General features: G+C 49.6%; 3 protein-coding genes across 6 annotated transcripts in view; 1 reads left to right on the forward strand and 2 right to left on the reverse strand.

Annotated features, from left to right (window-relative positions):
* BTK (Bruton tyrosine kinase) overlaps window positions 1-8,622 on the reverse strand; it is a 29,311-nt gene extending 20,689 nt beyond the window's left edge. The window contains exons 1-3 of one of the 3 annotated variants that reach the window (XM_034782363.1): window positions 8,451-8,465; window positions 3,591-3,680; window positions 3,190-3,254 (exon numbers count right to left, since the gene is read on the reverse strand). In XM_034782363.1, coding sequence (XP_034638254.1) covers window positions 3,190-3,254; window positions 3,591-3,609 — 84 coding nt within the window. In that variant the 5' untranslated portion in view covers window positions 3,610-3,680; window positions 8,451-8,465. Of the gene's footprint in view, window positions 1-3,189; window positions 3,255-3,590; window positions 3,681-8,450 lie in introns of all 3 variants that reach the window. The other 2 variants (XM_034782364.1, XM_034782365.1) reach the window with 2 other exon arrangements.
* Window positions 8,623-10,956: 2,334 nt separating this feature from the next.
* Window positions 10,957-15,612, forward strand: RPL36A (ribosomal protein L36a). Its single transcript, XM_034782571.1, has 5 exons — window positions 10,957-11,079; window positions 11,614-11,719; window positions 12,720-12,787; window positions 15,066-15,188; window positions 15,543-15,612. Exons 1-5 carry the CDS (start codon window positions 11,077-11,079, stop codon window positions 15,561-15,563), a joined length of 321 nt encoding a protein of 106 aa, XP_034638462.1. The 5' UTR covers window positions 10,957-11,076; the 3' UTR covers window positions 15,564-15,612.
* A 3,185-nt stretch (window positions 15,613-18,797) lies between these two features.
* The window catches only part of GLA (galactosidase alpha), an 8,549-nt gene continuing 1,723 nt past the window's right edge, over window positions 18,798-25,623 (reverse strand). Inside the window, exons 2-7 of one of the 2 annotated variants that reach the window (XM_034781925.1) lie at window positions 25,020-25,194; window positions 24,272-24,449; window positions 22,164-22,255; window positions 21,028-21,189; window positions 20,066-20,263; window positions 18,798-19,798 (exon numbers count right to left, since the gene is read on the reverse strand). In XM_034781925.1, coding sequence (XP_034637816.1) covers window positions 19,472-19,798; window positions 20,066-20,263; window positions 21,028-21,189; window positions 22,164-22,255; window positions 24,272-24,449; window positions 25,020-25,194 — 1,132 coding nt within the window. In that variant the 3' untranslated portion in view covers window positions 18,798-19,471. The remainder of the gene's footprint in view (window positions 19,799-20,065; window positions 20,264-21,027; window positions 21,190-22,163; window positions 22,256-24,271; window positions 24,450-25,019; window positions 25,195-25,623) is intronic. The other variant, XM_034781926.1, reaches the window with a different exon arrangement.

Here is a 25,623-nt window from a genome sequence, read left to right on the forward strand (position 1 = left end):
TAAGTCTAGCTGACGGCCTGGACAGTCACATATGGAAATCTCAGTTAGTTACTCTAAAATGCTGCTTGGCTATGCCCATTTCAACATGCCCAAGACTTAGCCAGTTTAACATCATTAGCACTGGATGCCTGTGAGTCACATGTGATGTCCATTTCACTTGATGTTAAAATCACTTCTGTTTTCCCTCTTGCAGAATGCTCCTAACTAACAATAGCATGAGAATGCTCTAAATAATCCTTTTTTAAAAAAAGGATACAGTTTTATTTTGTCTAATGCCTTTCCTGGGGTGCAAACTGTATCCCAGAGCACTTTGCAGGGCTCAGTAATTACAGAGATGCGTAATAATGAAAGGAGAGATGCTAATGGCAAGGGAGAAAAGCTGTGATCCAAAAATAGAATAAAATTGTTTTAAGCCACTATTACAAGCAGCCCTCTTATAGGCAGGGCCATGGCCTATTAATTTGGAGGGAGAAGAGCCAGAAGTGATTTGCTGGAGAAACAGGCAATAATGAATGGTTCAGAGAAGGCCAGTGGAGAACTCCCCTTTCCTTCCCCCTCCTATAAGGGCAAGGAAGGCAACACATTTCATACAGATACAAGGGCAGACTTTTTTACACAAGGGAAGCATTAACCTGTGAAACTCATTGCTGCAGGGTATTATAAAACTAATTCAGTAAAATTCAAAACCACAATTTATGATGCACAGGAGTAACATTTGCAGTTCCACTAGGTGTTCTGAAGTTACAGGCTTACCAGTCCTCATGCTTTACGGCTTAGTCCTGCTGCCACTGAAGTCAATGACAATAACCCCATCAAAATCAATGGTACAGCGGAGTCTAGTCCTTGGTGTATAGGCTGGTCAAAAGTTGTCCAGAAGGAATTTTTCTTCCCACATACAGCATTGCACAACTGAGCACACAGATACATTCAAAGTGGGGGAGGTTGCCTTTATCTGAAACATCATGCAGAGGACACTGCCAGAGACGGGATCCAGTACCTCTACAATTTGCCTCCTCTGTTGAGGCACTTTCTACATTCCAATTATCAAAGAGTAGAGCTGGTCGTGCATTAGCAGCAAGAGTAGTTGTTATAAAAAACCATCCCTCTTCCCCTTCTCCTGACTCCAGAATCATTCACAACTCAATCTTGATTTCATTGTTCAGAAGCATCCACAAAATGCTCAGGCTGCAAGTTGTTGTTAATTAACGTCACAGATTTAGGGGCAGACGGGACCCCCCCAGATCACTCAGGCTGACCTCCTGTATCGCCCAGGCCACCAGCACCCACACACTACACCCCACAACCAAAATTAGACCAAAGTATTGCAGCCCATGAGAGACTAGGCTATGACATGCCCCAGGCAGAGAACGGGAGGGACTGAAGTACACCAGTGCCCGAGCCCTGATGAAGTGAGATATGCCCAGATAATCTTGGCAAGTGACCTGCACCCACATGCTGCACAGGAAGGTGAAAACCCTCAAGGACACTGCCAATCTGACCTGGGGAGAAATTCCTTCCCGACTCCCACATATGGTGATCAGTTAAACCAGGGGTGGGCAAACTACAGCCCAGGGGCTGCATCTGGCCCGCGAGCCGTTGTAAGCCAGCCCCGCGAGCTCCTGCTGGGGACTGGGCTCGGCCCTGCTCCAGTCAGGGCCCTGGGTCGAGCCCTGCCCTGGCTGCTGGGTTGGGGGCCACATCATGCGCCTCCCGGTGGGCGTGGCTTGGCCCCAATCTGGCTCCTACATGTTCCAGTGGCCCCCTCCGGTACTCCAATGGGAGCTGCAGGGGCAGTGCCTGTGGATGGGGCAGTGTGCAGAGCTGCCTGGCTGCGCCTCTGTGTAGGAGCCAGAGAAGGGACATGCCACTGCTTCTGGGAGCTGCTTGAGGTATGCGCCGCTTGGAGCCTGCACCCCTGAGCCCCTCCTGCGCCCCAACCCCCTGCCCCAGCCCTGATCCCACCCTCCAAACCCCTCAATCCCAGCCCAGAGCACCCTCCTGCACCCCAAACTCCTCATCCCCAGCTCCACCCCAAAGCCCGCATCCCCCACCAGAGTCCTCACCCCCTCCTGTACCCCAACCCCAATTTTGTGACCATTCATGGCCCGCCATACAATTTCTATTTCGCGATGTGGCCTTTGGGCCAAAAAGTTTGCCCACTCCTGAGTTAGACCTATAGCTTGTGAGCAAGAACCAGCCAGCCAAGCAGTCGTTAGTTATGTTTTGCTGTGCTCGTAAGCATGCTGTGATGCCTGGTAGTTCAAATAAACTGGCACAGTCCCCACCTTGAAGATTCTGTCTGTCTGATATTTGTATGGCCCCTATGCTGGAGTAGCTGAATTTTGCAGTTTCAGACGAGAGGCAAACCAACTGAGCTGGGGAGCACAGAGAGGGCTTGCAGTAATTAGGTATGTTCTTCTGAGCAGTGGCCCACGCACAGCTTCACTGAACAATTATTTTTCTGTACAGTTTTGTTTAAAAATATCTCTGAAAAATGGGTGAAAATTTGTACGATTCGATTGACTCGCACCTTGCGGGCATCATGACACAAGGGAGTCTTAAGGATCTGAATGGGGGGGGGGGGCAGGGGAGTGGCCTAGGGAAACTAGCTGCCATTTCCTATGGCAATGGAGGCAGGATGACCTAATGGAAAGGGCACTGGAGTAAGACTTGGGTTCAATTCCTGGTTCTGGTCTACTGGGTGATCTTGGGCAAGTTGTTCCTGCCCCATGCCTCAGCTTCCCCATGTGTAAACTGAGGATAATGATACCGTCTTTGTAAAGTGCTTTGAGATCTACTGGTGACAAGCACTATAGAAGAGGTAGGTATTATATTATTACTGTTAGCAAGCTGTTTGCCTTGGCTGTATGGTCTTTGTAGCGTGGGACCGGTTATCTGACTCCCACAGCATTATTTCTGCTCCCTGGGTAGGTGACTGAATAACAACCAGGGACTGCTGAATCACACAGTTAATTCTGGTGATAATGACTTTTCATAGGAATAACCATTAGTACTCCAATGCCCAGAAGGCTTGGGATTTTCAGCCATGTCCCCAGATCTCCGGACCCTCACTAATCGCCAGCGATCTGACCCTAGGAGTCACGCTGAGCTGGATCTGCCACGTCTGCCCCAAACAGAGTTGTCAAACTAGTTACCCCACTCTACTGACAAGAGTGAAAAAGGCATTACCTTGCCACGTAGCACCCGAGCAATGGCTAGCATCCACGTGCAGGCAGGACAGCTCCTCAGAGTGTCTTCCAGGTAGAGCCCAGTGACAAAGGAAAGGAAGATAAATACCAAGGGAGGACCAGGTCCCTTGCGCTCTATTCCTGTGGCCCCACAGACAGTCCAGCCTCCTTCATTGTCACTGAAATAACACCCAGCTCAGCCCAGGGTGTGTCTTCTAACCTATATCTGGGCAGCACCCGGCCAGCACAACCGGCACCAACCTTGATTGGGACTCTAGGCAGTACCTCAATTGAACCCAGGTCACCACCCAGGGGCTCTGCTCCCAGCCCACATTCCCATCTCTGCTTCTAAAGGGCCAGCCACTGCCACTGGGTGACTCCCCAGCGCCATTAGCCACATACCTCGCAGTAAGCTGTCCATTTCTATCGAAGTGAAAGCACAGGAGTGGGAGTGAGAGGATGGCTCCCCCTCTGCCTGGCTAATGTTACTTCCTGTAAATATGACACTTTGGTCAATTGTGCTCTGACAAATGTGGGACAGCTGCATTTGTACATACAAAGTGTCAAACCCCAGAGCTCAGTGAGGCTGCGTGATGTGGCTCAGATATGGGTCTATAGGCAGCACCAGGTTGGGTGCGGGGGAGGAGAGAAGAGGAGGGTGGGCAGTGGTGGCTCATGGGATCTCTAAGCTAGGGCCCAAAGAGACAGGGGTGGTCTTTTCTCGCTTCAGATAAGGGGGATGGAAGTGGCTCTGTGTGATTCTCTGATGCCCCCAACTGTGTGTGTGCTTGGCCGGTCACATGAGCTATCCACCGGATGCTTCTTGTGTCTGAATTTAGAATGCCGCTATGCAGTGCATTCTGGGCTGTCTGGATGCACACCTCAGGGAGGTGCTGGAAATCTAAACCCAAGAAACAACAGGGAGGGCACCCTGAGCTCACAGTTCCTGTGCCTCTTGGCCCCACTCCCCTCAAGCAGTGGGGTCCTACAGATGGATCTATTCTATGCATGTACATTGCATCCTGGGTCCCTGCCCGCCAGGAACCAATGAGATCTGTGCTTAATCTGTCATTGATTGGGGGATAGAAAGGGGGGTCCCCAAGTCCTGAGGCTTCCTGGGGAATTCCCCTGAAGCCCTACAGCAGAGAGAGAGAGAGAGATCGATCAGCCACCTTCTTCCCCCAAATTTCTGCAATCCGTGTCCATCTTTCTGTCCTCTCACTCCACTTCCTTGCATCTGTCCATCCTACAGCAGGAATATTCCCTTCCCCCCCAGCTCTGTGGTGAAAAAGAATGGGAACCCCTCCCTCCCCCAGCTGTATTCTTACTGGCAGGGACCCTCTGCTGTTACTGTCTCTGATGTAAAGGGCAAAGAACAATCCCGGGTGTAAAAGTGTGTCCCAATGAGGCCACTATAACTGAATGGGTAACTCCTGATCATCAGTGTAGCCATGGGGAAGAGGAGAGGTTGAATGATAGCTGGAGCCTGGGACAGAGGAGCACTGTATAATAGTCAACACAGCAACTAAAGCGTTACTTCTTTTGCGGTATATGCAAAAGTAGGAATGTGGGGTCCATGTCAATGGCTGGGTTCCTCTTGCCTAGCAGGACCTGGGTGAAAAAGCAAAAGATGGTAGACCAGGATGCTGTTTTTAACTGTAGCTGAAATCAAGGGGCGCTGCAATGTGGAATTTGGCCCAATATAATGTTTCAACTAATGTTCTAGTCTGCATCTGTGTGCAATTAGTGTGGAGACAGAGCTAAGCAGAAGAGCCGTTTCGAAGAGGCTGATCACAGGAAAATGTGGCAGCTGCTAAAATGCTGAGGCTGCTTTTTGGATTACGTGTTCCTGGCAATATAAGTTTGTTTCTAAGTTTAATAGATGCTAAGCTTTGGTTCAGGAACCCCAGAGGAATCCTGCAGTACACAGCTGTGCTAGTGTCCTGCTTTGTGATTTCATCGACTGCCCCTCCTCCCTGATCATCTTGTCCCTATGCTGAAAGTGAGACACACGTGGCTGGGCTGAGCTACAGCCCTCAGCCCCCCTGAGAGGAACCTGCCCAGCTCACTCATCTGTGCCACTGTGGGATTTGCATAACCCAGCCATCAAGGCTCTGCAGTCAAACATGCTGCTTTAACTGGAGCCAGGTTTGCTCTCAATGAGCACTGACACCCTGGAAGCAACTGAAGATGCCCGCAGGGGCAGAGTTCTCAAATGGACTCACTTGGGGATTCCTGCTCTGCTGGGGCTTGGCTCCTGGCACAAACACAAGGTCTGAACACAGAGCAAAGGCAGAGTGGAGCTGGGCTCCCTGGAGTGTAGCAGGAGACGGGAGGGGTTGGAGAGCAGGGCTGGCTGGGTTCACACTGGGGATTGGGGCTGGAGTGGGCAGGGTAGAGAGAGGCCTTGATTCTAGTTGCTACATTCCTATGCTCAGTGCTGGGAAGGGGAAGGACCATGTTATATTCTGGGGTCATTTGGGGCCTTCGCTGGCCCCTGGTGCAATTTAGAGTAGCCTCAGGGATGCTCTAACTTATGTTAGTGCTGCCCAGAGCCCTCTAGAAGCCATGAGAAGCAGATAATAATTGAAATGCAGACATGCCAGGTCCTGGATGGCAAGGGGTTGCATATAGCCACTCCGCCAGTTTAACCTTAGACAGGGGTAATTCCCATTGCCAGCCCTACTTCTGACCCCAACACACTGTGGGCTCCCCATTCAAGTGCCAGGGTAGTAGTTTGCTGAGTCAGTCCAGTGATGACCAGCAATGGAGCAGGGAAAGGAAGTGGCAAGAGATGGTCTGAAGGAACTCCCCAGCATGGGTGTAGGGGAGGGGGTGGGGGTTCTTTAGCAAGGGATGGATTCAGAGATAAAACAATGACGACAGCGGAGTTCAGAGCTCTGAGAAGTCCGGGGTTAAGACAAGACATTTCAGGAGGCCTCTGTGCCTGGATCTCCTCACTCCCCAGTGGGGATCAATTTTATGTCCTTAGCCTACCTAGCGCTCAGTCCTGGGAGCAACTATCTCTGGCTGTGCAGTTTGATTTCACTTGGTGGGGAGCAGCCACTTCAGGCTCGCAGCTTAACAAGAAGTTTTTACAAGAAACGATCTTTGCACTTCAGAGCCTTAACTGCGTGAAATAAAATTCAGTGACCAAAAAACGAAGGGGAAGGCGAACACAGTATCATCTTTGCCCTGTCAACCCCCAGCGACACGCCCAGCCCCAAGGTACTGCCGCACCCGGCGACACGCCCAGCCCCGAGGTACCCCGGTGACGCGCCTAGCCCGAGGTACCGCCACACCCGGCGATACACCCAGCCCTGAGGTATGACTGCCTCCCCTCTGCTAGATCACAGCACTTTAGCACATTCCTTTAGCAAGGGAGCAGGTTTTCATCATGTCTAGGCAGCAGAACACCTAGGACCCCACTTATCAAACCACAGTAGTGTTCAAATTATGCTGAGACTCAGCCGAGTGTCTTGTATCTTAGAAAGAAACCCCTCATTGAGAGCTGGAGCCCCTACCCCTGCCCCTGACTTGCTAGCAGAAACAGGTGCCTTTTTGTCATGATGAACAGAAGCGGCCACCCTTTCCTGTCCATCATTCAGCTCGGCCAGCTCCCTCCTCCCCTTGCTGGAGGAGCTCAGGTGGACCTGGCCAGCCAGAGAAGAAGAAAGCCATTAGCCATACTAAACTGTATGCTGGGTGCCAGGCTTCCTCCTTCCCTGCAGCATGCTGTAGCCAGTTGGCTGGTACATCAGCAGGCCAGGTCTGCGCAGACGAGATGGACAAAGGGAGGGCAAGGTGGGAGCTGCAAGGCTGACAACTGGGGAAGGAGAGGCAGGAGGCTGGGGAGAAAGACAGCCAGAGACAGGGGGTGCTGGAGACAAGAAACAAGAGGCACCCTTCGCCATATGGACTCTCCCCTGCTGCTCCCTCATCCGTGCTCTGCATCTCTCCCTTCCCCCTCCGCCTGCCCGGCTGATGCTCTGGACTCGGCAGTGTCTCTGCTGCCCTGCAGGTGGCGCTATATGAAGCTGAGACGCTCCAGCTCAGTTCTGTTGTTGCCCATAGGTTGGGCGGGTAGGGAGGGCAGTCACATCTAGGCATGCTTTGCCCACCTTGACCTTCTAGCCATGGATCTCAAAGCCATTTACACATAAATGACAACGCCTGCAAGGTGGGTGCATGCCATTATCACTATGGTGCCACAGGGGAAACTGAGTCGTGGCAAGAGGAAGTGACTGGCCTAAGATTACACAATAATTCAGTGGTAGACCTGGGAATGGAACCAGGAGTCCCGACTCCCACCACCTTGTTCTGTCTCCTTGGCCCCTGATCCCTTTGTGTACACCAGAGACCATGTTATCAGCCTGGGAGGACATCAGGGCCCTGTCACCCACTGTGTGAACCTTATGGGGACTCTAAGCCATGGTGAGCCCCCAGACCAATCCTGACCCCATGTGAATTGCTGCTATTGATACCTGGGGAACTCATTGCCACAAGGCATTCCTGAGGCACAGAGCCAAGTAGGATCCAAATAAGTATGAGACATTTAGGTGATTAATAATATCTGCAGTCCCACAAGCTAAAATGGACATGTATAAAGGTCATGCATCCTCCTGTTTCAGGACTAACTGCCTAGGAAGAAACTTCCCTTTTGGACATGGTCCTGCCCGACTGGTCATTGCACTGTCCTCGGAACGAGCTGGCACTGGTCACTGTGAGAGGCGATTGGCTACTGGGCTTCCCTGATTTGGCAGTTCCTACATTCCTGTATTCTGACCCTGTGTGTGATTTCCCCCCACCTCTACCCTCCCCAAGTCCTAACCCTATGGACTCTGACCCCTTGTAGACTCTGGCCTTGTGTGCAGGCCCTGGATGTACTCTCACACTGGGTGATCTCTAGGGTCTATGGGGTCTCCCTGTGTAGCCCATGAGACGTCCAGACACTTTCCAATCCTGCATCTCATGTTGCTCGTGTCACACTGTGCAGCCACCCTTCACAGTCATTCCGCCTGTCTGGCATATTCGTTATGAATTGACGATGGCTTTCACACCCGCTCCTCCTCCCTTCTGGATACCACACCCCTTGCTGGGCATTGCTCCCAAGCATGGCATGTCCTTCTCTGCTTACTCCATGTGGCACACGCTGGACACTCCCCTCCCGGTCTCAGTGCAACGCACAGCAGCCACCATCTCAACCCTCATCACCTCCCCTCCACACACCCAACAGGGTCCAATGGGTCTCCAGAAACTTACTGGTGATCTCCTGTCACTCCTCCATGCGCCTGCCCCAGAGCTGGCTCTCTTCACTAAGGGTGGCTTCCCAGTGGCATTCAGACTCCAGAACAGCCAGTGGGCAACTGGTTTGAAATGCAGGGGTGGTCGGTTAGTGATAGGAATGGCAGCAGGCGACTCATTCTCACAGAGAGCTGAGAGGGAGGAAGGAAGGCCACTGAGAGCTAACCCCACCCTTTCAGTTCCCTTTTTTGGTTTCTGACTTAAGCCAGTAGCTTTGTTTCCTCTTGATCCCACAGGCAGCCTCCAACAGTGCCACCATGAGTCCTATGCAGAGAGGGCACCAGGGCCAAGCCATGGTGTTGGCCTGTCAGTGGTAGGAGGTGTGTGTGCAGAAAGGCAGGGTGGGACAATGGGCAGGGGCACAGCAATGGAAGGAGAGGGACACAAGGCATAGGCAGAATGAGAGAGGACAGATGGAGCCACAAACAGACAGACATCAGACAGACAATAAAAGGGAGATCAGATGGAGAGACAGGACAGGCAGAGGAACAGGACAAGAGAGAACAGGACAAGACACATGAGAAATGTGGAGCAGTTGGGTGGAGACAGTAAGGGTCTGTCTACATAGCAATAAAATACATGTGGCTGGTCCAGATCATGTGACTTGGACTTGTGGGGCTGAAAAATTGCAGTGTAGACATTTGGGCTCAGGGGGAGGGTCCCAGAACCCAGGCTCCAGCCCAAGCCTGAACATCTACACTGCAATTTTATAGTCCAGCTGACCCAGGCCAGACGTGGGAGTTTTATTGCAATGTAGACCTTGGAGCTCCCTTCCCCATGTGGGACAAAGGGATGTGTGGGGGGAGAGGGGCAGAGCCAGCTGCTCCACATGTAGGGCAACGGGGACTGTAGGGGTGAGAGGGGCAGAGACAGCCCCTACTAATGTGCCATATTTAACTGGAGCTCTTTCTGGAGCTGGAGGCAGAGACATGGCCAGACACTTCCTCCTACTGAGTCATTAACTAAGGGTAATTTTTTGCTGTTGATAAAAATGGTAACATAAGAGGAAATACACTTCTGCATTTTTGCTGCCTTGGCAGTATTATGAATTTCTTTGTCATTTAAGGATTTCATTCCCCAGTAGACACCCTGTTGGTATGAGATGGAATGACCTGCACCTTTGCACGCGTTCTGTCTGTGGAAAGGGTTGGTAACACTCGAAGGGTTACCATACGTCCTCTTTTTCCCGGACATGTCCGGCTTTTCGGTAGTCAAACCCCCGTCCGGGGGGAATTGCCAAAAAGCCAAACATGTCCGGGAAAATGGCAGCTCTGCTCCTCCCCGACTCTTCGGCTCTGTTTAAGAGCCAGGCTGCCCGAGCGCTACCGGCTTCGGGCAGCCGCCGTGCCTCCGGACCCTGCGCCGTTGGAGCCCGGGAGGGGAAGTGCCCGGCTGGGGGCGCAGGGTCCGGAGGCACAGGGGCTGCCCAAAGCCCAAGCGCTACCGGCTTCACGGTTTGCCGGGCAGCCTCCAGACCCTGCGTCCCCGGCTGGGCGCTTCCCCTCCCGGGCTCCAGCTGCGCTGGGGAAGCGCCGGCTGGGGGCGCAGGGTCTGGGGGCTGCCCAGCAAACCCTGAAGCCGGTAGCGCTGGGGCAGCCCTTTCCCCCTGGCTGGGAGTGGGAGGGAGTAGGGGGTGGAGTTAGGGCAGGGAAGGGGCGGAGTTGGGGCGGGGCTAGGGGTGGGAAAATGGGCGGGGCCAGGGTCCGTGGAGGGTCCTCTTTTTTTATTTATGAGATATGGTAACCCTAAACACTCGGGAATAATGGACAGGGCAGTTTTACTCCACAAACTACATCCATTTCCCTGAAGAACATACCAAAATCCCCAGGTGGGGGCACTGAACTCTGCACAGCCGCGCCTAAGACCTGCAACTCCCAATGACTCCAGTGTCATCTCTCAGGGTCAGGCCCCTAGGGCCTCATGTACAACTAGTATCAGAGGGGTAGCCGTGTTAGTGTGAATCTGTAAAAAGCAACAGAGAGTCCTCTCGCACCTTTCTGTTAGTCTTAAAGGTGCCACAGCACCCTCTGTTGCTATGTACAACTAGACGACCCCCAACTGCACCCACAGGCTTTGGGTTCGTGCAAATACAGACATGCCTGCACACAGGTTATGCAAAAAGAACAGGAGTACTTGTGGCACCTTAGAGACTAACAAATTTATTAGAGCATAAGCTTTCGTGGACTACAGCCCACTTCTTCGGTTATGCAGTAGATCTGGCATGTGCAAAGCACCTTTTACTCATACAGCTGCGGCATTTCACTGCCACGCACAACCCCTTCCAGTGGCCTCTGCCCCACGCTGGGCAGCAGCTCAACCAATCAGAGGCTCTCCTTCATCTTTATGGCTCATACTGGCCCAGCCAGGATCTTTCCCAACCAATGAACGGTCTCCTTTCATCCTTCTCAGCAATATCTGTTTCTCTCCAGTAGGTGGCGCACTGCTCGCTGCTGCCACACTCCATGGTCGCCAACCGGCGCTCTGGTTCGCCCTTTTCACTCTATTGTTCCGCCCTATTGTTTATTCCCTTCCGCTTCCGGGGCAGGTTCCTTCTTTCCGTGCTGTCGCTGCTGCTGCTGGCAGGATGGTGAGAGGGGGCAGCCTTGGGTGTATCCGCCGCCATCCGCCTCGGGGAGCGCTCGCCTGAGCCCGGGGCCGGGCCACATGCGTCGGGGAGCCGCTATGGAGGGACTCGGCCGGGGCCGATCCGGGAGATCCCGCCGTGGCTCGGTCGGGTGGGTTGGGGCCCTGTCCGCTCCTGGGAGCCGGGTGCGAGGAGGGGCAGGAAGGGGCCTGTCTCCCCTCTATTAGTCGAGCCCGTGGTGGGTGGGCATGGGCTGGGGGCGCTCACCCGGCACTGCTGGCTGCACTGCTCGGGGCTGGGCGGCATCTCCCACGTCCCCTCGCTTTACCTGCTGTGTCGAGGCAGTGGGATTAGTGGGCACCGCCCGCCTGTGCCGGGAGAGAGAGGCACTCGTGTACTGGTAGTAATCCCAGTTGCTGGGGGGAAAGGGGCCAGGGTGACATTGCTCATGCTTAGCACTGCTTTAGCTGCAATGCTCGAACGCCCCAGGCAGATTACATGGCAATTACTCTAACATGCTACATTGTTCTCTGCTAGGTGAACGTCCCCAAAACCCGCAGGACTTACTGCAAGAAATGTGGCAAGCACCAGCCCCACAAAGTGACCCAGTACAAGAAGGGCAAGGACTCTCTCTATGCTCAGGGTAAGGGGCAGATCAGTGCATTTCTAGACTAATTTTCCATTGGGAGGCAGGAATTTATTACTCTGTGAGATATACCACCCGTGTGGACAATAATGGGGTTATGATTACTACTGGTAGTGGGAGCCCAAGGGGGTTTGAATCCTAGCAGTGGGTAATGTATTGCTCTTGAGGTAATAAGCACAAGGGATAATGGAGCGGATATGTGTGGAGAATTTGTTAGGTTTCATAACTGTTTAACAATCTATAGTGATTATGGGGTGGAAGCTCTCAGGATCCTTGGACATTCATGTATCAGGGGGTAGCCGTGTTAGTCTGTATCTACAAAAACAACAAGGAGTCACTTACTGGCTTATGTATGTTACCATTCCTGATGTCCGATTTGTGTCCATTTATTCTTTTGCGGAGGGACTGTCCGCCATCATGTGCCAGCAATGCCCCTCTGCCATGTACATTGGCCAAACCGGACAGTCCCTCCGCAAAAGAATAAATGGACACAAATCGGACAGTAAGTGAACACTTCAATCTCCCTGGTCATTCTATTACAGATTTAAAAGTCACTATCATTGAACAAAAAAACTTCAGAAACAGACTTCAAAGAGAAACAGCAGAACTAAAATTCATTTGCAAATTCAACACCATTAATCTGGGTTTGAATAGGGACTGGGAGTGGCTGGCTCATTACAGAAGCAGCTTTTCCTCTCCTGGAATTGACACCTCCTCATCTATTATTGGGAGTGGACTACATCCACCCTGATTGAATTGGCCCTGTCAACACTGGTTCTCCACTTGCGAAGTAACTCCCTGCTCTCCATGTGTCAGTATATAATGCCTGCATCTGTAACTTTCACTCTATGCATCCGAAGAAGTGAGGTTTTTACTCACGAAAGCTTATGCCCAAATAAATCTGTTAGTCTTTAAGGTGCCACCAGACTCCTTGTTGTTTTTGGACATTCATGAGTTTCAACTATTGGCCTGAATAGTTTTTGTTTCTTCCCTGTAGGAAAAAGGAGATATGATCGGAAGCAGAGTGGTTATGGTGGTCAGCCAAAGCCTATCTTCCGTAAGAAGGTGAGCATGCTAAAGGAAAGAGGGTGTTGAAACCTTCTGGTCAATTTCATGTGTTCCGGTGAACAGAGGTAATTCAGAGACTCCTATAGCCTGGCATGGTTTGTTGAGTAGAGATTCATAGCATGTGTAGGTAGCCTTGGGTGGGGATGTCAGTGCATGTTGGCATGGGTCTAGACTGGGTGCAGTGAGTGTAATCTTGCTGTTCTTGAGGCTCAGCAACTTGTATTAATGACAGGTTTTGCCCTTTTGTACCTGAATTCATTTCTTTCCTCTGCTGCTCCTTGGCCAAACGGGAAATTTTTCCTCATGGTAGATTGAAGTAGCATGCCTTTGTCTAGTGCAGGGGTTGGCAACCTGTGGCATGCGTGCCAAAGGCGGCACGCGAGCCAATTTTTTTTTTTTTTTTTACTGGCACGCTGCTGCCAGCCAAGGTTCTGGCTGCCGGCCCCACTCAGTCCGCTGCCTGCCTGGGTGAATAGAACCCTAGGCTGGCAGTGGGGACCCCGGCTGGCAACGGAACCCCAGACCGGCGGCGGTTCACCCGCTGCCAGCTGGGTGGGGGGGCGTGGCTGATGGAACCCCAGCCCGGTGGCGGGCTGAGCCGCTCAGCCCGCCGCCGGTCTGGGGCTCTGTCCGCCGACCCGCTCAGCCAGCTGAGGGTCTGGAGTTCCGGCCACTGGCCCCTTGCCAGCTGGGGTCCCAGCCACCGGCCTCGCTCAGCCTGCTGCTGGCCTGGATGAACAGAACCCATGGTTGGTAGCAGGCTGAGCGGGGCGAATGACCGGGACTCCAGCTAGGAGGAGCCAGCAGAACCCCCCTCAGCCTACTGATGGTCTGGGGTTCTGGCCGCCGGCCCCTTGCCAGCCAGGGTCCCGGCCATTGGCCCCGCTCAGTCTGCTGCCGGCCTGGGATTCCAGCCGCCCGGCCCCCTGCCAGCTGGGGTCCAGGCCTGCTCATCCCGCTGCTGGCCTGGGGTACCAGCAGCCAGCCCAGGGCTCTGCTCCTGGCCGGGACCCAGTGCTCTGCAGCCGCCCTTGGGTACCGGCAGCTAGCCCAGGGCTCTGCTCCTGGCCGGGGCTGGCCAATGTCCCTTGAATGACAGAAGGGAATGGCCGTCCCACTGACTTTTTTTAAAGGGACATAATGGGGATAGAAATGAAATTACCCCTTTCACTTGCTCATATTGCTGATACCTTAAATCGTTACGACTGGAAGAATTTTAAAGATCCAATGTCTATAAACTGTTTTGGTTAGGAAGATGATTTTTGCTTTTAAAAAAAAATAGTTATACAGTGCAACAACTGTGTAGCCCAGGCCTAAGACACTACATTAAAGGTGATCTGAGGGGGAAAATGAGTTTGTACCCACTTTCACTGCTTCATAAGTATAAAGGATGCCTGGAGAACTGCCCTTATTTAAAAAATGCGTGGGGAGATTTACTTTTATTTTAACCATAGAAATATCTGGAGTGTCATGTCTGGTTTTCTGTTTTTGCTGGAAGATTCATTAGATGTCTCTGATAATGGGGACTAGTGAACTCAGCGTATTATCTTAGTTTTCTGGTTCTCTCTTGGCTTCCAGGAAAAAGATTGGAATTTCTAATGTAATTTTAAAAAAAGCAGAATTAGCCCCGTAACCTTTTTTCCAGGTCCTTATAACAAACACAGGCACAACTCAGACTTTTTAATTTGCAGGTCATCTTTTAAGACTGGTGGCTTTTCAGTGTTGCTTGGGTCTATTAGGAGCATAGGGAGAGACATTGCAAAGTAGCTTTAGCATGCTGGCTGTGTGGCACAGTTGGTGACTGCCGTCCTTGGGTAACAAGCAGAAGGATGGGTGTGTTCAGTGTAGTTTCATGTCTGTCAGAACCATAATATAATCTGGTTTGCTTGGTAGTATTGGAAACTATTTGAGTAGCCAGTGGTAAAAGGAGTGCTGCTGGTTAGGATTACCATTAATCTCTAGGACCCAGACTAGAACCTGTGGATGGACAGAATATTGCAGGCCAGGACTGAAATGTGGTAACAGATCTGTGCTGGGAAAATGGCCCCATGGTTTTGTCAGCTCTGTGCTCTTCATTCCGAATAGGAAGTTGAGTTTGTTCCCAGATTTCTTGTCTCCAAACTCCCAAGGCTGCTGGGTTTTTGTTCCCGCAAGGCCTTGGAGCGCCTAGCCTGCAGTGTACGTCAGGACGAGTTGTTCCTCTCTAGGGCTAAATGATGGCTGGCTTTGCCTGATACTGGGAATATTCTGTTCACTGACTTTTTCCTCTCTCCAGGCCAAAACCACGAAGAAGATTGTGCTGAGGCTTGAGTGTGTGGAGCCCAACTGCAGGTCCAAGAGAATGCTGGCCATTAAGAGGTGCAAGCACTTTGAGCTGGGAGGAGATAAGAAAAGAAAGGTATGTGCTGAGAGGGATTGTGGGTGAAAGTTAAACTGTGGACTGTGGCCACTTCAGTGCTGAGCATGGTGAGAAAACTACACTTCCAGAGCTGGCCAGCAGATCTTAGCCACCTCTATATTAATGTAAAGATCCTGCTGCTCGTTGGCTGTAACTAGTTAATGGAGAAACTAATGAGGTTGCAGAGTTGGCTTTTGGCCAACTCTGGAGAGTAATGTTAGTCACTGGATTTTCAGAATGGCTGTGAGAGGGTGCTGTTTGAATAGTGCTCCATAGGGGTCCCTGAGGCGAGTTGAAATGTTTATGGTAGGGTTCTGTATTGCATACACTCAATCAGTCTTTTCTCTCTTACAGGGCCAGGTGATCCAGTTCTAAACTCCATCTTGTTCATTGTTATGGAATCCATTAAAATATGTGGAAAGAATCTGCTGCTCTTGTATATTTCCTTATTGCTAGGGAGGGACTTCTGGGTATATCAAACCCCAATGGGAGCTACCACTGTGAATAAAGCTCTCTGGGACTGGGAAATCTCACCAGTGGTTGAACATTGCTTTTGTATGGGCTGATGCTGCCTAAAAAGAGGTTTTAGAATAAATTCTGTCTGCAGCTAGAGAAACTTTTTTTTAATCCAGACTCAAAGGTGTCAGCTCCTGGGAGGTTGCTCAGGGCCTACTAGTCTGATGTACCAATGTGGTGTGGAAGCCACATGTTGCTATTGTCCCAAGTCCCTTACTTCCACAAAAGGGAGTAGAAGGTAGGGCTGTGTCTATGTATAGGACTCCATGGGACTGTCTAAACAGAAGTTGCACTGGTTATTCTTAATTGATTTAGTTAAATTAGTGCAAACTCTGGTATGTGACCACTTACCTGTTTTAAACCTGCTTCAGTAGTGTTGCTTGTTTCTGAAAATATATGGCCACAAGCTAAACCACTTTAAGACAGAGTTAAATTGATGTCTGTATACAAAGCTGCAGCAGTTTAACTAAATTGTATAAAATTCCACCTTTATTGTAGTGATAGTTTGCATGGACCAGCCCTTAGCCTTACCCACCCCTCCCTTTTCTCTAAAAGCACTTAATACAGTGTAAGATCAGCTTACTCCTAAGTGATGGTCCTAATGCATGGGGGAGGGCTGGCTTGGCTTTTGCTGATCCTGCTGAATAGCAGTTGGCCTCATTCCTTATACTAGATATATAGAGCTGGCCTCAGTTTAGATCCCTCTTCTCTACAAGCACTAGTAGTAAACTGAAAACTATAGGGAGTAAATGTACAAAGGCCCTTGTGGCAGGGTCTAGCTGCCCTAATACAAAATGTAGAGATTTCACTATGACAGATTCACCTCTTTCCAGTACCATTTTTAGGCAGTGATCATTCATTGCTGTTGGTAGATGTGAACGTGCTGCTGTTAGCTCAGACAAGCAGAGTTGTGTGGGCTAAGCTTCATGTATTTAGCCTGTGGTCTGCTTCACCCTCCATGTTGGAAAGGGAATGTCTCATTAGCCTATTCAGCTAGAAGCAAGTGTTTAAAGTGTTTAGCCTGATCCCATCCTTAGGCATAGGCTTTAGAGAAACCTGTCTAGCTTTCTGTTTCACACCAGCACTTAACACCAATCCAAGATTCCTTACCTTAATAAAGCACAAAATCCATGTGTGAAAGTTAGACTACCAGCTAGCACTAAAAAAGGTCAATGAGATCCATCAGAATATGAATTACAGGTGCTGTTCTTAGATACTGACCTCTACTTCTGTCAAGGTTCCTTCCCCACTCTGAACTTTAGGGTATAGATGTGGGGACCTGAATGAAAAGCTCTAAGCTTAACTACCAGCTTAGATCTGGTTTTGCTGCCATCACTCCCGAGTGGTGACTCCCTTCCCTGGGTAGCCTTGAGAGACTCATCCACCAGTTGCCTGGTGAACACTGATCCAAACCCTTGGATCTTTAAAACAAGGAGAAATTAACCATTCCCCCTGCTTTCCCCCCACCAATCCTGGTGAGTCCAGATCCAATCCCCTTGGATCTTAAAACAAGGAAATCAATCAGGTTCTTAAAAAGAAGGCTTTTAATTAAAGAAAGAAAGGTAAAAATCATCTCTGTAAAATCAGGATGGAAAATACAGGGTAATCAGATTCAAAGAGCCCAGAGGAACCCCCTCTAGCCTAAGTTCAAAGTTACAGCAAACAGAGATAAATACTCTAGCAAAAGGTACATTTACAAGTTGAGAAAACAAAGATAAACCTAACATGCCTTGCCTGGCTGTTACTTACAAATTTGAAATATGAGAGACTTGTTCAGAAGATTTGGAGAGCATGGATTGATGTCTGGTCCCTCTTACTCCCACGAGCGAACAACCCTCAAAACAAAGAGCACAAACAAAAGCCTTCTCCCACCAAGATTTGAAAGCATCTTGTCCCCTTATTGGTTCTTTGGGTCAGGTGTCAGCCAGGTTACCTGAGCTTCTTAACCCTTTACAGGTAAAAGGATTTTGGAACCTCTGGCCAGGAGGGATTTTATAGTATTGAACACAGGGGGGCTGTTGCCCTTCCCTTTATAGTTATGACAACTTCAAAGGAGAGGAGCCCCCTAGGTTTCTTAAATCTAAGCTGTATAGAGGATGCCAAGGAGCATCTGGCAGCATCTCTGTAAAATTCCACTTGATAATGTATCTCTACCCACACCCAACTGAGATTCTTCATATGCAGCAACAGGAAGGTAGCTCTATTAAGTTTTAGTGTATATGCCTCTTCTAGCATAACTTTTACAGCATTAGCAGGAGGGGAAACTCCTTCCATGTTTTGTAACAGAATAGTGTCTCTCAGCTATCGACTATTGGGATGATTTTTTGACTGGAGTTCAAAAGTACAGCTTTTATAGCTAAGCTGTTCTTTGCAGTGGAGGTTTAGAGTGGCATCTTTAGCAAGTCTTTGATAGGATACAGGTTCCTGTAGCAATTCTGCATGCAAACTTAGCACCTTTTAGGCCTGTTGAAATAATTGGTAGTATGTAATGCTAGATGAGAAGACAGCCTTTGATGGTGTATCTCTAAGAGAAGGCAGAAGTAATCAGCACCATCTGTTGAAGTGCTTTACTACAATTATCAAAGATGTTTAGGAATAGGTAAACTTTTTTTTTAGCAAGACTTGTGTACAATGTTCTTTATGTACAAGTGTCTTGGTATGTGTGGATGTGATTAGTTTCAAAATAGAACTAGAAAACCTGCCGCAATAGAAATCTTAGATCACACTCCAGGTGAGTGTAGGCTCAGTTCCACACACCACTACAAAAAGCCTCAACCCCCTCTCATGTTTATTAAGGTAGATTATACCAAAGGAAGGAGATAGTGAGGGAAAGGACACAGCAAGCCCAAATCTTCCCTAATCCATTTCTTTTTACTGGCATCAGTCAACATCAGTGGGGAGGGGAGAAACCCCTTTAACACACCATCCTCAACCTATGGATAGTTAATGATCAATCCCTGTGCACCAAAAACTGTATTTCTTTAGTCCAAAGTCCAGAGCCAGCAGTGGAACATACAGCTGCTGGCATCAGGACAATCAGTAAGATGGGTGACTGCCCTCCCCTGAAGAAACATGGATTTAAAAAAAAAAAAAAAATTAAGTGGAAGCTACAGGAGTGGGAGACATGACTACATGGATGTAGTGTCCTTTACTCATATTAAAGGGAGACATCCAGCAAGAAAGTGATAGCCTAAAAAGTACTGGCTTAAGATACTGAGTCATCACAGCAAGGTGAGAGCAACCTTCGGCAAAAGGGTAGGAAGCATATGACTTCACGTGGGGGTTTGAGGGTGGAATGTGTGTTTTCTTGCAGCTGGTGTACATCAGTCACACTGGCCTGAGAGGAAACTTAAGGCAGGAGGGGAGCACTCTTCCCCTGAGTCCTGGCATCACCGAAGAACCTCACTAACATGGTACGTGCTTTGCATTTTCTCACCTGTTGCCAAGGCCATTAGGTCTTTACAGAAGGCTGATCCAGTCTAGTTGACCAACTCAATCCTTTAGCCCCCAGAGAAAGGAAGGTTAGGTTACATGCTACATTGAGCAGGACTTAGATAGATCTAGCAGGGATAAGTAAAGGCACCCTCTCCCCTGTAATTGCAACACAAGGATGGAGAGAGATTACAGTACTTCTTGCTGGATTAGGGTTGATTTGGTAAAGTTCACCCATCACTGATGGGATCTTCAGCACTTATTGCCCACAGATGTGGAGGGGCAGGATTGGAGCAAAGGAGCTCTGGTGCCTGGGGAATTGGGTCACCATTACATTATAAGATATCTGGAGATGGTTTTTTGTTAATGTTCATGACAGGCTTCTCATCTGGGAACTCCCCGATCACCACCACCTTCAGCAGCACAGTACCCGTTGGGTTCACCTCAACGTTCAAGAGCGAGACCCAGTTGTGTAGTCCCCAGTCCTCGCTGGTGGGGAGGATCTGCTGGATGGAGCATGCAGGGTTGCAGGCCAGGCCATTGCCAAGGAAAGAGGTAGAGAAGCTGAAGATCTGGGGTCCTCCAATCTCCTGTCGATTCAGCACGGCCACAGCATAGGCACCCCCTGACAGAGGCCGCTCCCAGAGCTCAAAGTTGTTATCCTGCCAAAAATGGAAACCAAACAAACGTTTGAGGGGTGGGACTGACTCTACAGGTCCTAGTCATCTTCTCCTTAAGCAGCCAGCAGGAAGGAATGTGAGACTCAGTTCTCTGTGGGTGGATGTTTCAAAACTCTACTCTCCCGAGTCTACTCTGAGGAAGGCAAGGGAGGTACACCACCCCCAGCAACCTAGTTTCACCTACATCTCACACCCCCGGGAGGAGAGGAAATCTCTTCCCTGTTTCACTCGCTCCAGCCCCTATCATACCTTGCTGATACGGTATCCTTGCTTGCCCAGCGGGTCCTGGTTGATGGCAATCACATCTTTGTTCTGAAGCAGCCACTTGGCCTGGGGGCTGATATGACGTAGGTCATTGGACATGAGCAGTGGAGCTGCCATGATAGCCCATAGCGCCATCTGAGTCAGCTGCTGGTCCCAGCTCAATCCAAAGTTGCCGATCACCAGCTGTGACAAGTGTAGAATGAGAATGGTAATACATGTGGTGTTAACATTTTCATCCTAGTTAGACACCCAGAGCCTGTCATCATGAGCTGGTAGGAGGAAGTGGGGCAAATGTCAAGGTCATGCAGCTATTTGGAGGTCCAGAGCTGGAGGAGTTAAGCAAAAAGTTATGGTAGGTGTAGAGGAAGAAGGTTGTGACTGACCGGAAGACAGCACTCAGAGCACAAGGCTTAGTCTGAGGTCAAATACTCCTTGAGGAGTGGCTGCTAACTGGGTGCCCAGCTTGGGCCTGTTTTCACCTCTAGAGAGGCCTAAGTGATTGGCATTCTGAGAGCTGGGCCCAGTGGGCCTCAGGCTGGGCAACCAGAGCTAGTGCCCACTTCTGAAAGCCTTGGGCTTACTTGTCAGAGTAGAACTGCTCTTAAACAGAGGCTCCCTGCTGAGCCTGAGCAATGCATGCAGGTTACATTCCTCATCACTGTGGATATCCTACCCCATCATTGCACAGCCACCAGGCTGCCTGTTTTCCTGAGACATGGGTCCCCTTTGATGAACCTGTTGTGCTAGGACCACACAGAGGGTCCTCTGCCCCCAACATATTTCCCCAGTCAGTTCCTTACAAAATTTCCTCCTGATTCCTTTTGCTCTCGGGAATGGACTCCCCTTCCACAATCTTGCATTGGTGCTGCTCCCCACCCCTTATTCTTTAGGCAAGTAGAGGCATCCTCATGGTGGTTGCAGTGTAACAAGAGCTCGGGTGTTCTCACCATGTCAGGGTCATTCCAGCCCCCTGGCCCAGCAACATCCACAATGCTGTCTTGGTGTAAAGCTGTCCACTCCAGGGTATTCTTAACACTGTTCCAGGCATCATAGATGTCAGCAAAGTTCCTCCAGTGATTGCAGTAGTGTTTGATTTCTGTGTAATTGGGCTGCCGGAGGACAAAGAGCAAGAGGGTGCTCATAGGAGATAGCTTGAGCATTTAGGATAAGGAGGCATAAAAGGATGGATGCACTGGGGAGAATCATAGATGGAAAAGACCCATAAGGTTATTCAGTCCATGTGCTGGGGCCAGTGCAGGATTGTTCCCTATGGTACATTCTCTGATACTTGCCCCACTCTAGGGTGATGGCATTTCAACCACTTCCTCTGGGAGAACATTCCATGGTCTCCTAAGTCTTCCTGATTTTATTCAGCCTAATGTCACATCATCAAATCTACTCATAACTGGTACCACCTTAAGTAATTACCCCTGGTTCTTGGGGGTTTACAGCCTACAACTTCCAGTGGATTTAGTCCCCTCTTTACACAGAAGAGGGTTGCTACATTCTGCCATGTCACAGCATGAAGGAGCCACCTACGGGTGAAGTCTCGCACTCTAGTCCCTTTACGGATTAGGATTTTGCTCACAGATTTCTCCCACCCTACTAGTGGAAAAATCACTGATAGCTCGGTACTCCAAAATCCCCATTGGTGCAGGGGATTACTCTACTGGCAGATAGGCCTAAGGGGGGGGATTCTGTAATCCTCTGGGGAGCCCAGAGAAGAAGAACATCACAGCACCAGTTCTGCACAGATCACGCCTATTCAGCAGCGAGGACAAATTGCCTCAGGGTTCCTCCTGACAGGTAGGACAGAGTAAAAGGATGCCTCTGCCATGAATTCTTAGCTAGCTGAGATCCACCTTAACCCTCTGCTCAGTGCCCCTTCATTCATCAACACTTCTTCCCTTCACCATCTCCCTTCAGCCACTTTGGCTCCTTTGATATTCAGCCAGGATTCATGTAGATGCACTTGAGATGATCTTGCAAGTTAATTTATTTCCTTAGTATTCTGAATCACCAATGTCTTCCCAGCATGCATCACATCTGACTAGGGCCAGTACCCTGGGAAAGGGCTCCTTACCTTCTGCATGGGTCTCATGTAGAGAGGCCATTCACAAGAGTACACAATGCTTCTACCAGTCTTATTCAGGGCCAGAGACATGTTCCTGTAACCTGAAGGAAGAGAACAGTAGCCTGGTTATATCACCTACTGAGGCAGAGGGAAACAGGAGGGTAACAGAACTCAGCACCATTGGGTCTAATGTCAGATCAAGACTCTAGTAAAACTGGGAGTGGGTTGTGTGATGACATTTCCCATGGTATTGACTGAAAGTCAGAATCCCAGCTAGAAAGGAGTGGATTGTCATAGTCCAGCCAGACATCTGCAGTCCAGTTGCCTGCCTTTCAGGAAGTTGGAGCAGGTAGGAAGAGGGAAGTAATGTGGTTTAGAGACAGAAAACTCAACAGCCTCAGGGGAGCTGGGTTCTATTCCTGGCTCTGTCAGTGCCTCCGTTTCCGCTTCTGTAAAACAGGGGTGATACTTCATCTCCCTTTGTGAAGAGCTTTAAGACCTACTGATGACAAGTGCTATATAAGAGCTAGGTGTTATGAGAAGGTGTTGTCTATTGCTTAGAGCAGAGGAATGGGCCTCAAGTCAGATACTGGTTTCAGCTGTATGACCTAGGTTAAGGCAGCCATTACACTGCTCTAAGATTCAATATACTCTTCTGTAAAATGGGTATAATAATTACATACTACTGTGTAATGGGGCTTCCTCCCACCTCACTGTACAATGCGTTCTAGTCTAGACAATTAGTATTAGGCAAACTCAGTTTTTTGCTTTTACAGACAGCTGCTATTTTAACTTCATGAACTGTCCTCCATGCTGAGAGCGGTTTGAGTAAAGCCAGCTGTGGCTAACAACTGAACAGCTCAGTAATGTGCGCTCCTTACCCTTATGAATCCCTAAGCCATTTGGATTCAGACGGTAATGTGTAAGCAGTAGGAGACAGCCAATTGGGTGAGATTCCAGTATCACTACTCTCTTATCTTTGTACCTAGGAGAGCCCTGTCCTGTTTTGTCCTCTTTAAATTAAAGCATGGGCAGGGAAAGTTCCTTTGCTATTCCACTTAGAACTCTCCTGGAGTCGCACAGAATCTCTGCTAAGAACTTCCAGCTTCACTAACGACTGCCTAAAGGTGCACTTGCAGACACTGAAGTTGTGTGTTAGACTAATCAGCTTGGACAGGACCCCCTGATCAGTTTGCTCTGAGAGAGCGCAGAACCAGCTCCAGCCTGCCTGCTGCCAACCGCCACTCTGATAAAGACTGAGTCAAGGAGGAGTCCTCTTCTGAGCTGCCCTCTTCCCTTTTATGGGAGTCTACGATTTGTTAGACAGCATGTGTGCCTGGGATTGGTTGCCTATGTGTGGTGAGGGTCCATGACTGACTCCCCAGCGTAGACCAACACTGTAAACTGACAGTTTAGTAGTTTTCTATGCTAACCTGCCTGTTGAGTTCTGAAGTTGTATGTGCAGACACAGGGTTCCCTAGTTGGTTTTTCCCCAGAGGTCTCTCAAGTCCCTTTGCTGCTAAGACCCACAGGAATTGCACTTTTGTGAGGTACAAACTGATTAGGGGTTCAATGCCTGAAGTGCTTTGAGTCCCTCGGATGAAAGGGTCTATTGAAGGGCTGAGCATCACTAATGTTAGCAGATGACAGAGCAAACTGTGGAGAGGCCCCCAGAGTGTGTCTGATCACACCTCTTGGAGAGCCTCTCTCCCTAAATGATGCAGGCTCTGGGTCTGAGAAGGCTGCTCCCTCAAGCCATGCCTGCAGGTTTCAAGCTATGAAAGAGCCCAGGGCAGGAGGCACTAGATGCAGGGGAGGCTCATTGTGTGCACAAAGGGTGGCTGATGAATGGATAAAGTGAAGTCAGAGTGACCCATTCCGGAATCCCCAAGATGAAGATGACCTGCAGCATATATGACTGGCCTGTCAGAGAAGCTTCCTTTTGGTTCCCCTAGGTTCTCAGATGGCGCCCTCCCCTCCAACCCTCTCCTCCTCATATCCCCTGTGCCAGTGGATATGTTCAGTGAAGAGCTGCTCTTTTGAACCTGTCTCAGCTCTGACACAGTGCTGATTAGAAAGCATTCCCCCCACATGGAATGTCTACAGTTGGCACATACCTTCTGCCAGTTGGTCCTGTGTGCCATAGTTACAGCCATCGAACTTCAGCAGATCCACACCCCAATTGGCAAAGGTTTGGGCATCAAGGTCATAGTAGCCATAACTGCCAGGGAAGCCAGCGCAGGTTTTGTTTCCAACATCCGCGTAAATCCCCAGCTTCAGCCCTTTGGAATGGACCTGAGGGGAGCAGACAGACATATAATGAGAGCCAACAGCCATGGGGCAGAGAGAAACAGCGGTGCTCAGTAGGAGAACAAGAAAGAAGCGAAATCCCTTTGCACTACCTTAACCACATAGCTGCTGAGTGGATTTCCTGCTCCTCCAAGAACAGGCCCATTCAAGAGAGAATCACTACCCAGAAACCTCTGGGATCCCACTTTCACTGCCAATATAATTCATAGTCCTAGAGGAAAATATGTGAATGAGAACCGAACCTCCCTCCCACCCCAGGGGCTAGGGTCCTCTTAAGGATTAGTTCAGGGGTCCCTAGAGGCCAGGGTTAGAAACCTGTGTATAGAATTTGCTAGGCAGCCAATCTGAAGAAGATCAATCATAAAAAACCTTCCAATATATCAAGCAAAATAGTCAGTTTTTGTAAATCAAGGAAAGTCCCCTGCCACCTCTCTATTTAAGTGAGGCACCCACTATAGCTCTTACTGTATGCATTATTCAAAATGGCCTGAATTAGAGGAAGGATGAAGATCCCATGAATGGAGATTTAGGTACCATCTCTAACTATACACTCACGTAGTCAGCCAGTTTGCGGATCCCACTGGGGAAGCGTTCTGGGTCAGGTTGGAGCCTGTCCTGATCATCTCGGGTCAGAGACATCCAGCAGTCATCAATACAGACATACTCATAGCCTACATCCTTCCAGCCATCTGACACCATCAAGTCAGCCATCTTCATAAACAGCTGCTCACTGAGGGACATAAGAACCAGGAGGTCACAGGGGTCCAAGTACCATGATGGTTAGTTGAAACAGTCTGTTAAGATTGCTTTTAAGATCAGATTTAGCACAACATAATCAGACAGGAGATCTTTCAGCCACATGGTTTCTACCTGCATAGCTGCTTCCTAGGAAGGGCACATAGATGCTACAAAAAGAACAGGAGTACTTGTGGCACCTTAGAGACTAACAAATTTATTAGAGCATAAGCTTTCGTGGACTTCTTTTAGTATGGGCTGCTTATGCTAAAAGCCCTTTAGAATCTGATTCTGAAATGATTGTGAACTTTGCCAGTGATTTCAATGAGTGTATGATCCAAGTGCTTAATGAATCCTTTGGAGTGAGTTCTGACAATTTAAGTGATCCAGATGAAGAGATATTGGGCCTGCTTCTGCTCCCATT

This window comes from Trachemys scripta, chromosome 9 (genome assembly GCF_013100865.1).
Source record: "Trachemys scripta elegans isolate TJP31775 chromosome 9, CAS_Tse_1.0, whole genome shotgun sequence".
Lineage (NCBI taxonomy): Eukaryota > Metazoa > Chordata > Testudines > Emydidae > Trachemys > Trachemys scripta.